This window comes from Gadus morhua, chromosome 18 (genome assembly GCF_902167405.1).
Source record: "Gadus morhua chromosome 18, gadMor3.0, whole genome shotgun sequence".
In the NCBI taxonomy this organism is placed as follows: Eukaryota; Metazoa; Chordata; class Actinopteri; order Gadiformes; family Gadidae; genus Gadus; species Gadus morhua.
In genome coordinates this window covers 13,394,124-13,407,049 of record NC_044065.1, presented here as the reverse complement: position 1 = coordinate 13,407,049, position 12,926 = coordinate 13,394,124, and the positions used below count along the sequence as shown (strand labels likewise).

The following is a 12,926-nucleotide window of genomic DNA, read 5'->3' as shown; positions in this document are numbered from 1 at the left end:
GCGTGTGTGTGCCCCCCCCCCCCCCCCAACTCTCTCCAGGTGCTCCAGCACATCCTGAACCCGGCCTTCCTCTACAGCTTCGAGAAAAATGAGGGGGAGCTGCTGCTGGGACCCCCAAACCCGGAGGGCGACAACCCCGAGAGCATCACCAGCGTCTTCATCACCAAGGTAACGCACGCGCCAACACACTACCGACTGGGTTTTCTCTTCACTTCCTCCCCTCTCTCCCCTTATGTCCACCAGTCATAAACGCCTCTCTCTCTCTCTCCATCACTCCCCAACTGATTACTTCACCTCTCCTCTCCTCATCATTACTCCTGCCATCTCCATGCCTCTCATTGCCTTTCTCCAGCCCCCCCCCCCCTTCTTCTCTGCATCTCGTCTCGTTTAGCGTTCATCTTTGTCTCTTTGTGCCCCCCCCCCCCCCCCCTGGCTGTCCGTTGGCTGCCTCCTCCTCCCTCTGTCTCTCATGCTGTCTCTTGCATTCCCTATTTGTTTCTTTCTCTGTCTCCCCCCCTCCCGCTCTCGTTCGCTCTCGCTCTACCTTGCTTCTCATCCTGGTCTCCTCCCCAACCATTATTTCTTCCATTTATCAGGGCAGGCCATAATGGCCGGTGTAAATGTCACGGTGTTGCCATGCTAAAGGTCAGTGTGTTTGTGTGTACTGTGGTGGATCTCATCAGCGGCTAACACCAGGCAGCTAATGGCTGCTAATGGCTGCACTCTCTCTGTCTCAGCCTCTCTCTCTCTCTGTAGTTTAAATCTCTTCTTCTTTGTTCTCTGTTAGCGTGTCCGTCTTTTCTTTTCTCTGGGGGCAGTCAAACGGTGATTGGCCGTCGTCTGAATGGGGAGAGCTTACTTTTAGCAGGTTTTCGTTATTTTCTTTTGAGGCACAATTTGATGCTTTTATTGGGACGGCTTTTCGGTAAATGCAGCAAACAAAAATACCTTGCTGGCAGACGGAGAGCTGGGCTGCATTTATGGCAGCACGGAAGACTCTTGTCCACGCCTCCCATTCATGAATTCTCCCCCCCCTCCCCTTCCCATATTTCAATTGGATTTTCCAATTCATGTAATTTCGGCTACAAGCCCCTCTGTTGAATTCAAAAGGAACAAGTCCACAAAACACGGTATTCGTCGTGTTGCTTCACTTCCCAGCATGCCTCTTCTTTTTAAACTCGGCCCATTACCAGAGGACCACTTGTATGAGGAGAGAGTGAAACATACTGGATTACAACCCTGCGTACCCATGCACGCACCCTGATATCGACTTATTTAAGCCATGTGCATTCACTCTTATTATATTACACTTGGATACATCATTTAAACAGCTCTTTAGCGTGTCCTTTATCTCTTATTAGGCCAAAATAACTTGAACGCACGCACGCATGTTGGTTCTCCACCGAAGACGGAATCCAAAATCGTTTGTTACAGACTCAATCTTTTTTTATTAAATATCCTTGTGTGTGTGTGTGTGTGTGTCTCTCTGTGTGTGTAGGTGCTGGACCCTGAGAAGCAGGCGGACCTACTGGACTCGCTGCGCATCTACCTGCTGCAGTTCTCCACGCTGCTGGTGGAGCACGCGCCGCACCACATCCACGACAACAACAAGTCGCGCAACAGCAAGCTGCGGCGCCTCATGACCTTCGCCTGGCCCTGCCTGCTGCCCAAGGCCTGCGTGGACCCCGCCTGCAAGTACAGCGGGCACCTGCTGCTGGCCCACATCATCGCCAAGTTCGCCATCCACAAGAAGATCGTCCTGCAGGTGAGGAGAGAGGGGGAGGGAGGAGAGAGACGTGGAGAAGCCTTTTGCAGAGTATCTTCAAAGGCTGTACCCAGGATGTGGGATGGCGCTACATGAAGCCTCTTTTGTTTATGTTTTTTAATATAAAAAAATAAATATATTTCTTTATTTTTTTTTATTTGCAGCCTAAGTCCCAGAAATGGGCTTCGCTCAATGTATTCCTTTATTCAGTTGGGTGAGCCGTCGATTGAAATAGCTGTACCAGTGTTAGTTCCTGAGTCTGATCTGTATTTAGAAATATATCAATCAATGTCCCATTTTGTGATTAACACATTGAATTTATTTCCCAACAATTTTCTGTTTTATCATGTAAGGTGTCTTTGAGCATTTGGGAAAGAACAATCCATAAATAAAATGTATATTTTGTCTTATTAACAATAACTTGTAATGACCTTCTATGCAACCTAGCGCTTGTCTTTGACTGAACGCGCCATAGTATGACCAACCGTGCCCCCCCCCCCCCCCCCCCAGGTCTTCCACAGCCTTCTGAAGGCCCACACCATGGAGGCCCGTGCCATCGTGCGCCAGGCCATGGCCATCCTCACCCCGGCCGTGCCGGCCCGCATGGAGGACGGCCACCAGATGCTCACCCACTGGACCCGCAAGATCATCGTGGAGGAGGGCCACACCGTGCCCCAGCTGGTCCACATCCTGCACCTCATCGTGCAGCACTTCAGGGTAAGGGGGGGGGGCCAGGGGCGCACAGCTTTTAGATATAATACTGTTGTTGATAGATGACGGCTGGCAAGCAGTGCAGGCGTTCACAAGCTATTGGACGAGTGTTTGAAAAACGATCACACTTATTGGTTTAAAAATAGAGCGGGCGAAAACAAGAAAGCCTTTGTCATCTATAAAGTCGAGGAGTTGATATCTGACAGATGACAATATCCCAAATAAGGCGGGGTAAGTTTTACCAAGATTTGATTGTCCAAAACTTTTGTGCCATCTCTGTGGGGTTTGTTTTTGAAATATCCCATAATGCGGAGCGTGCTTTTTTTAAAATCTGCTGATCCAGCAGCAACCTCTAGCAGTGTGGATGCCTGGCGTTCGTGACCCTGGTTTATTTTCTCCGTGGTCCACCGTCTGCTCCAGATTGATCCAATCTCACTGTGGATCCACTTTTAATCCGCCATTATCACATCACTCCTGCTGAACCTTTATGTTTTTAATATCAGCTTCAAGTGGTTTGAATCGCTCGTCTCTGGCTCGGCTTGTACATTCGCATTCAATCCGCCATCATTTCATTATAACTTTTTAAACCTTGGAACAATAGGGTCGTTGTTTTTTCCATGTATATTTCATTTTTCCTATTACTTCTCTGCCAACCAAGCGTAGATTAATTCCTCCCTGGACCCTTCTGTGGGTGTGAAGGTTAGGTGCGAGTCGTCTTCGAAGGCTTTCTGCTTGTGACTTGACTTTCAAATCACCAGAAGTAAGGAAATGCGTTTAGAAAGCTTCGGAAACTTTTAACACTTACACTGTATCTCTCCGCCCTCTCCCCCCCTCGTCTCTGCCTGGGCCCATGAGTGCCTGTCACGGTGACAGCGTCTAGCATCAGCCTGACTTGTGGCTGAGCGGCTCCCCTCTATAGCGGGCTGACAGGCGCCTCTCAGTGGCCCACATGACTAATCTAATGTAATCACATCAGCATAATTACACCAGGGAGTGGATGATGACCGACGATAGAGTTGTGTGTGTGTGTGTGTGTGGGGGATGAGTGTGTATGAGTGTGCATTTCCACGTCTGTCTGCGTGAGTTTGTGACGGACAGGGCTTAACCTCTCTGTCCATAAGTGGCTTAGAAGTCCCGCTCTATCGACCGTAATTAGCCTCAAAGTGAAAAGCGCTAATATTCCCTGGCAACGGCGGATCTGGTAGACGTCGCATCTCTCGCCTTTCTAAAGGGTGTGTGTGTGATGGTGTGTGTGTGTGTGTCTCTTAGTTGATGTCTCTGTGTCCAAGTTGGTGCTTGTGTGTGTTGATGTGTGTGTGTGTAAGTCTAAGTTGATGTCTCTGTGTCTGCATTGGTGCGTGTTTTTGTGTGTCCATGTGTGTGTAAGTTGATGTGTGTGTGTGTGTGTGTGTGTGTGCGTGTGTGTGTGTTCGTTTTCCTTTGGTGTGTTAGTGTTCCTTTAGTGTGTGAGTGTTCCTTTAGGGTGTGTGTGTGCAGTAAGTTCAGAGAGTGTGATGCCTGGGAGTGCTCGTGCTAATGTGTGTCATCATGTCCTTGAGGCTTAGAGGGAGTGTGACTTCAGAGAGAGTCTCCCTCTCTCCCTCTGCTGCGGTGTCTCTCTCCTCAGAGTCTCTAAGCACTCCAGTCAAACAGTGTTAAACCCGGGCTTACTACAAACACAATGCGGTTCATATGCATTGGGTTGGCTAAGCTTTGGGGTTCATTTTGCACAAGAACTTTAAATTAAATCTGTTCCATTTTTTTTTTATGTTTAAGTGTCTGGTGATTTTAGGACACAAAAACAAGAATTGCGCTCAGCAGCTGTCTTTTGTTAGTAGTATCGAAAGGGATGGGAATTGGTTGTAGTTTCTATCCCACAGCAACAGTTAGAATAATAGCTAGCATTTCATAGAACCTTTTGGGATATCACACTCAAGTGAAGTATTGGATGGCAATTGAAGATTGTAATAATTGGCGTTTGATTTGTTTCTGATGGCAAATAATGGTATTTGCTTTTTGACGATATTCCAGGGTGAATTTGATGGTTTTGGACCGCATTTGTCTGTTTGATGCATTGCGTGATATTTGCTTGTCATTGATGCTGGTTGTTGATGCTTGTTGACTGACGGGGGTGGTTCGATGTGGTTGCAGGTGTACTACCCGGTGCGCCACCACCTGGTCCAGCACATGATCAGCGCCATGCAGCGTCTGGGCTTCACCCCCAGCGTCACCATCGAGCAGAGGAAGCTGGCCGTGGACCTGGCCGAGGTGGTCATCAAGTGGGAGCTGCAGAGGATCAAGGACCAGCTGGTAAACTACACACGTATACACACACACAAACACACACTCAAGGGCTGATTATGGTTCCACGTTCGCACAACGCAAGGACCACGCATTCACACTCGTGAACCCGCACACGCACACACACGCACAGACACACGTGCACAGACACCAGCACGTGTGCGGACTGCGCGCACACAAGTGCAACATAAGCAAAACATCACCGAAATTATCGATGATCTTGCACACACTTTTACGTGTGGAAAATGCCTGTGTAAGCACTGCAGGGTTGAACAGTGCCGCCGACTGCGAACAGCGTTTGCTACTCGCCTATTTTGTGTTGGGACATGAAAAACGATATTTCACTCATTGCAGCCACTGGTGGCCGTCGAGGCCTGGATATTTGAGAATAATTAATTTCCCCACATCCTAGCCTCTCCTTTGTTGTTGTTGTTTTTTTTGTTTCTAAGGAAACTTGAAGCTGCGGTCGTTTTTTTTATTCCAAGAGAGAACTCCATTTATCTTTTGGCTAGGCTCGTTAAAATACCAAACCATGAAGCTTACTTCCCTTTTACACCAGATAAATCCTCTCTCGCCTGGCGCTAATCAACTCCTGACCCTGCCCCAGTTTCACTGTGGACGCTTTAAAAACTTAAAGCAAGGAAAATATCCCCACCTCTCTTGGGTTATAGATAAATAAGTGAATAACCTCTCCCTCCCTCCCTCCCTCCCTACCTCCCTCCCTCCCTCCCCCCTCCATCACCTCATCCAGCCGGAGGTGGAGGCCGAGGCCGGGCCCGCCGGCGAGGCGTCCACTAGCGCGTCGGGGGCCGTAAAGAGGAGCCTCCCCGCGGACAGCCCCTCCCCTGTCCCTGGCGTGGCCGCCGGGGCCGCCGCCGCCGCCGCCGCCAACCAAGACGTCAAGAGGTTCCGCACCGCCACTGGAGCCGCCACCGCCGTAAGCTCCCAGCCAATCAAACGGCCGCCGTCTGGTTGAACTTGCACTATCAGCGGGGAAATGAGGCTCAATGTCTCACTGGGTCGTTTACCCAGAATGCATTTCAATACCGCTTCCGTAGCTCTCCTCTTCCTGGTCTAATTGTGCGTGTGTGCCCGTCCTCTGGTTTGTGTGTGTCTACAGGCGTTTGGACGTAGCACCACCATGCCTGGCACAGAGACGCAGCTCACCAAACCTGTGGAGAAGCCCCACACAGACACTGTGGTCAACTTCCTCATCCGGATTGCCTGCCAGGTGGGAGCCCTCTCTCTCCCTTTCCCTTTTTCTTCCTCTCACACAGACGCGCTCACGCACACATGCTCACACACCCAAGCACACACAAACAAACACACACACACACACACACACTAGGAATTACTCTCCCATCCATGTCAGCAGGGCAAGTTCAGCTAAATTCCCTAGTGGGCCAGATAGGACACACCCGGTGGCTGTCCTCGATGCAACTCCATGCAGAAGCACACACAGATACACACAAGCGCGCGCGTGCGTGCACGCACAAACAAACAAACACACACACACACACAAGCACACGCATGTGAAGGCACACAGCTGCCGCCATGTAACGACGGCTGTGATGTCCTTGGATGCAGGCCTGAAATAAACCACAGTGCCTCACCTCTCCCACTCGTACGCTTTGTAATCACCTCCCGGCAACGTTTTTTATTGTTCAGCTAAGCATATATTCTGCATGAAGGATATTTAGCTAACCCACCCATAGGCACATCTAGTTTAACATGTGTGATGGTTTTGCTTCATTGCAAAGTTTGTATTTGCAAAATAGCGTACACAAAATTTCATAGATGACCCACTCTGCATTTATGTCTGACAATCAACTCCCAGGATCAATCCTAACATGTGTCAGTATTTAAACAAATGTAACAATTGTAACGAAAACTATTTAATAAAAAAGCTAAAAATCAAGGGCACAAGCCCCATCCGATCCTTCCTGGGGCTGACTTCCTGCTGGCCGTGCTGACGTCCTGCGTCCTGTGCAGGTGAACGACAGCACCAACGTGGCGGGCTCCCCCGGGGAGCTGCTGTCGCGGCGCTGCGTCAGCCTGATGAAGACGGCCCTGCGGCCGGACATGTGGCCCCGCGCCGAGCTCAAGCTGCAGTGGTTCGACAAGCTGCTCATGACCGTGGTAAGGGACCTGCCCTCCTCCCTCCTCTCCTCCCTCCTCTCCTCCCTTCCTTCCTCCCGGCCTTCCCATCTGCCTTTGGTTTTCCTTTCTTTCTTCCTCTGCCTTCCTTTCTGCCTACCTTCCTTTTTTCCATCTTTCCTCCTTTCTCTTACTTTCTTTCTTCTTCCCTTCATTCCTTTCCTTACTTCCTTTCCTTCCTTCCTTTCTTCCTTCCGCAGTTTCTTCCTTCCTTCATTCTTTTCCTTCCTTCCTTTCTTTCCTTCTTCCTTTCTTCATTTGCTTGTTCCTGTCCGTCTATCTGTCTGTCTCATTTATTTTGTTGGTTTGGTTTGTTCTTTCCTTCCTTCAGTCGTTTTCTTCCTCTCTCTAGTTCCTTCCCCGTGTTTCTTGATTTGATCTTTCATCTGAGCTCTTTGTTTAATGGCGACGGTGCATTGCGGAATTTCTCGATTGCAGAGAGAGTTTCATCAGGAGAAAATGTTGTGTTTTGTAGTTTTTAATTATGCACCGATAAGCATATTTCTGGTTCAATCCTGCTGGATAAACAAATGTTTTGTTATGAATGTACAGATTTTGGTTCGTTTGGCAGTAATTAAATGTAATGTCCCAATAGGGAGAGCAGTGCACAGGTCAGTTATGGATTAGAACAAAATAGAGTGGATTTCAACTTGGTGCATTGCTTAAGGACCCAGCGCAAATCGTGCGAGTCACCTGTGGCAGAACCACTCTGCTTTTGCTTTTGAATGCCTTTTATTTATCTCAGATTCTGAAATCCCATTAACTATTCCTGCACTACCAACATGTGCAAACGTCCAATCCCTCAAATATATCTTAAAGGACATAAAAGCAACGCAAGGTAACAAGCAACACCTGACATAAACATAACCCTGGCAAGTGCAACTCTGGCCCTGGAGTTCCTAGGGCCTGTGCTTTATATGAACAGCCTTTTTATGTTGCTTATATTTCTTCCCTATTTAAATGGTCGTCGAGCTAAAGGAGCAGGGAAACTGGAAGGGCTTAGAGGTGTTCTCCTCGTTATCGCGTCAGCGCGCCGCACTCCGTTAAGGACAACTAATGTGTGTGTCGTGGAGACTGCAGGGGGGGGACGTCGCCCCCGTCCCCAGCCCTGGTTAAGCTCTGTGTGACTGGCTTGTTTGGCCCAAACACTTCGCTCCCTTTGTCCGTTATCGCTAATGCTCTGAGTGAGGCGCCGGGCGGCATAATGACAAAATAATGACAGCGGGGGAAGATAACGGGAAGTCTATCCAGTCCACCGCCGGGGCCCGTTCCTCTTCCTATCAGCCCAGCCCAACCCCGACACCACCACCCCCCACCTCCACCCCAATCTATCTCCAGCACCTTCTCCACACCTCCTGTTCCTCGGCACGCTGTGTCTCCTCCTCCCACTCCTCCTCCCACTCCTCCCCTCCTCCTCCCACTCCTCCTCTCCTCCTCCCTCCTCCTCCCACTCCTCCCACTCCTCCTCCCACTCCTCCTCCCTCTCCTCCTCCCACTCCTCCTCTCCTCCTCCTCCCCTCCTCCCACTCCTCCCTCTTCTCCTCCCACTCCTCCCACTCCTCTTCTCCTCCTCCTCCCCTCCTCCCACTCCTCCCTCTTCTCCTCCCACTCCTCCTCTCCTCCTCCTCTCCTCCTCCCACTCCTCCCCTCCTCCCCTCCTCCCACTCCTCCCACTCCTCCCACTCCTCCCCTCCTCCCACTCCTCCCACTCCTCCTCTCCTCCTCCCCTCCTCCCCTCCTCCCACTCCTCCCACTCCTCCCCTCCTCCCCTCCTCCCACTCCTCCCACTCCTCCTCTCCTCCCCTCCTCCCACTCCTCCTCTCCTCCTCCTCCCCTCCTCCCGTCCTCCTCTCCTCCTCCTCCCACTCCTCTTCCCACTCCTCCTCCTCCTCCCACTCCTCCTCTCCTCCTCCCACTCCTCCCCTCCTCCTCCCACTCCTCCTCTCCTCCTCCTCCCACTCCTCCTCCTCTCCTCCTCCCACTCCTCCTCCTCTCCTCCTCCCTCTCCTCCCACTCCTCCTCCCACTCCTCCCACTCCTTTTCTCCCACCACGTCTTCAGCTCCCCTCATCAGGTCCTCTTCATTTCTTCCTTCTGTCTTTCTTTCTTGCCTCATTCCTGCCTGCCTTCCTTCTTCTTTGCTTCTGTTTTTCTTTTCCTTTCTCTCTTACCTTCCCTCCTGTCTTTTCCTCCTCTCCTCCTCCACTCGCTGTCCCTCATGGTCACCTGTAGCCCCCCTCCCTGTTTGCCGTGACCCAGACAAGGTTATCGCTGCTGGCCGTCGCCACCGCGCCGTGTTTTCCCCCGGCGTGGCTCACTGCTCCGGCCCACCTCCCTTCCTCCCTCCTCCCCCCTTCGCTCCCTCCCTCCCTCCCTCCCTCCCGCTCTTCTCCTGTTCCACCTCTCTTTTCACTTCCTTGCCCGCCTTTACAAGTCCCACAGGGAACAGCCTGACAAACAAGGCTTTACACACACACACACACACACACGCATACACATGCACATGCACATGCACACAGCCTCAGGGGATTGTGTTGTAGCTGACCAGCCGTCTTCTTCCGGCTAATGAACATTGCTGTGAATCAGATCTCGCTTTATGTGCCCATTGTGTTGGCATGGCACTGATTAAATGGTGTGTGTGTGTGTGTGTGTGGGGGGTGGTATTAGCATGTGTTAACCAGCCCATAGCAGTGTTTCCCCTCCATGCGTCCAGCTGTGGCACAGAACTGCCACTGGATTATAAACGCCAGTACAATCAGCCATGCAATACAACACTTAATATTTATTACAAAAATATATATATTATAAATTATGCTGGGAAACCACAGAATGCTTTTTGTTAAATTTGAAAAAATATATAACACAGGTGCCCCCTACTGCAACCCCCTCAATGGTCACATTGTCATTATCGTCATTTTTTGCAAGTAGTTGCGAACCACAGTTAGAAGGTTGGCTACATTTTGTCCCAATATTCTAGGGATACAATACAAATATCTATATAATATATATGTAATCCCTCAGTCCTAGAACTATTCACCTCAACGCTTATTTGAGATAAGGGAAGCCTTTGACACAACGGCCGAACATGGGAAAACCCAATTATCCTTTGTTATATTTGTATTCAGATATTAGAACATAATTCTATCCCTTCGGTAGCACTCTTGACACCTGCTGTCTTTTGTCGGAATCGGCAGAACCGTCAGAAAGACTTTGAACTAACTGATTGTAATATTAATAGGCTTTTAATTAAATGTTCCAGAGTTCTCCCCGGGATTTCATTTTTGCTCCCACTAGTCATGATCGTGGGAGACCATTTCTCATTTCATATCACTTTGGAATGCACCCAAGCCCTCCTGGAATCAGTGATCGCACCAAAACCAGAGCTCGTTCCGAGTGCGCGCACACCAGCACTATGCGTGTGCGCATCAGCAAAGTGCACACACACCTCAGCATAGTGCACCTCAAACACACAACTCAACAGCACTGCTCGGGGCAGAAAAATCACAGCGGTCACACTGTACAGCACATAGACGTGGCCTATCTCCATGGCAACTTCGCCTCGGCCCGTGTCGTCGGGGTAATACGGTGTCAGATCGATACGGGCCCCTGATGTCTACCAGGGCCCTTATCACAGGAGTCACCTTGTTCATTAGCCCAGATTAGTGCTACGGATCTGCTCCAGATTATCCCCCGGGGCGCACGCTTTATTGTAGGCCTTGATTGCAATTTAGACAAAATTAGGTTTTGATGTCGGCCATTGATCTTTGGTTTAGTGCCGACGGTAATAGCGGCGGTCCTCTTTGTGTGAGGAATACGTCTCTCTGTGTACAGAATATTGATTTAATGTGTGTGTGTGTGTGTACACGAGGCCTCTACGTGCTCTTATTGTTATGCAGCGTTAATGGAGCCCATGAATAAGTCAAGTTCATTTCACATAGAAAAGCAGCCGGGTGTTCATGTTTCTGAACCACTCTGACCCACTCTTTCTTTTTCCCCCACCCCTCTCTCTCCCTCCCTCATCTTCCTTTCTATCATCTCTCCCACCTCCATCTCCCCCCCCCCCCCCCCCCCCCCCCCCCCCCCTCTACAGGAGCAGCCGGCCCAGGCCAACTTCTCCAACATCTGCACGGGGCTGGAGATCCTGTGCTTCCTGCTGACGGTGCTCCAGTCGCCGGCCATCCTGGCCCACTTCAAGCCCCTGCAGCGGGGCATCGCCGCCTGCATGACCTGCGGCAACACCAAGGTGCTCCGGGCCGTCCACTCGCTGCTCTCGCGCCTCATGAGCATCTTCCCCACGGAGCCCAGTGAGTCACGCCGGGCCGCCGACCACACCCGTATACACACGGAGGCATATACGTTCACACACGCGCACATACACACAGGTATATACATACACATACATGCGCTTATCAAATCGTCACACACGCAGACTTACGAATACGTGCACACGCATGTTAATGTACGCACACGCACATTAATGTACACACACACAAACAAACACCATAATTCTCATCAGATTTAAGTACTTTTTATAGAAAATTACCTTTTCTTTGTGTTGACAAAATAAAAACACACACACACACACACACACACACACACACACACACACACACACACACACACACACCTCTTTCACTCTCATTAATTCCCACTAATACACGTAGTCCACAAACGCCCTCAGAAACGCGTTCTACCTAGAGAACGACTCGTTCTCTATTAGTTCATAGCAAAACGAATGTCCCCTCTAATGACTAACACGGGAGGACCAGAACACACAAGGTCTCTACCCGTTCGTCCTGCCCTCGCCGCTGACCTCGCTGTTGTGTTCCTGCCCTCAAGGTACGTCCATCGGCACGTCCACCGTGGCGTCCAAGTACGAGGAGCTGGAGTGTCTGTACGCAGCCGTGGGGAAGGTCATCTACGAGGGCCTGACCAACTACGAGAAGGCCACCACTAGCGCCAACCCCACGCAGCTCTTTGGTAAATACTCTCTCTCTCACTCTCAGTCTCTCTCTCTCTCTGCTGCTGTTCTGTAAAACGTCTGCTGCTGTTCTGTGACCACCCCTCTCTCTCGCTCTCTGTCTCTCTCGCTCTGTCTCTTTTTCTCTATCTGTCTCTCTCTCTCGCTTGATCTCTCTGTCCGTCTCTTTCATTCTCTCTCGGGTTTCTGTTCTTTAAAACCTCTAACCACCTCTCCCTCGTTCTCTCTCGCTCTGTCTCTTTTCTGTCACGGCCTCTTTTTCTCTTTCTCTCTGTCTCTCTCTCCCCTTCTCTCGGTTTCTGTTATGTAAAACCCTTGCCCACCTCTCTCTCCCTCTGTATCGGGCGCTCTTTCAGTCTCGCTGTCTCTCTCTCTATCTCTGTCTCATTCCCAATTTCTCCCCCACTTTCAAACATTTATCCCACTTCAGTCCGCATGTGAGCACTTGTGATCACGCTCACTTAAGAAGCTCATAACAGCCAGTCATGGCTTCTTTATTTTTCCCACCCAACCAAACACACACACGCACGCACGCACGCATGCACGCACGCGCGCACACACACACATACGTGTGACCACACACACATTATCATGCACACTTTATAACACACAAACTCATGCACACACATTCTCACACACATGCCCCCCCCCCCCTTATGCCATCAGCGCTGGACAAACCACTGGGCCGGCTTGGCCGCTGAGGCGGCGAGCGGGGGGTCATTAAAATGCAAAGTGAAGGGCCACCATTGGGGGGGCCAACAGCTGGTGGGTTAAACAGCACGCCACGGCCCCGTGCGCAGAGAGCCCGCGTCTTGGGATGGATTAAGCTTTCCTCGCCGGGCCCCCCGCTACAGCCCCTTCCTCCCCTTTAGTCACCCAGCTGTCACCCTGTTTTGATGGCGGGGAGGGGGCCGTGAGAGGCCGGGCCGGGCGGCCTCGTCTTAAGTTTCCCCTTTTACAAAGTCGCAGCAAATTCCTTATTTTTTTTCTTCTCTCTGTCCCTTGCTTTGTC

General features: G+C 50.7%; 1 protein-coding gene across 5 annotated transcripts in view; it reads left to right on the top strand.

The window, feature by feature from the left end:
* The window catches only part of trrap (transformation/transcription domain-associated protein), a 102,052-nt gene that overhangs the window by 33,805 nt on the left and 55,321 nt on the right, over nt 1-12,926 (top strand). For all 5 annotated transcript variants that reach the window (XM_030339571.1, XM_030339570.1, XM_030339568.1 and 2 more), the window contains 9 exons: nt 40-168; nt 1,499-1,765; nt 2,276-2,482; nt 4,628-4,786; nt 5,529-5,714; nt 5,898-6,008; nt 6,770-6,916; nt 11,024-11,237; nt 11,773-11,913. In XM_030339571.1, the coding sequence (XP_030195431.1) occupies nt 40-168; nt 1,499-1,765; nt 2,276-2,482; nt 4,628-4,786; nt 5,529-5,714; nt 5,898-6,008; nt 6,770-6,916; nt 11,024-11,237; nt 11,773-11,913 (1,561 nt within the window). The remainder of the gene's footprint in view (nt 1-39; nt 169-1,498; nt 1,766-2,275; nt 2,483-4,627; nt 4,787-5,528; nt 5,715-5,897; nt 6,009-6,769; nt 6,917-11,023; nt 11,238-11,772; nt 11,914-12,926) is intronic.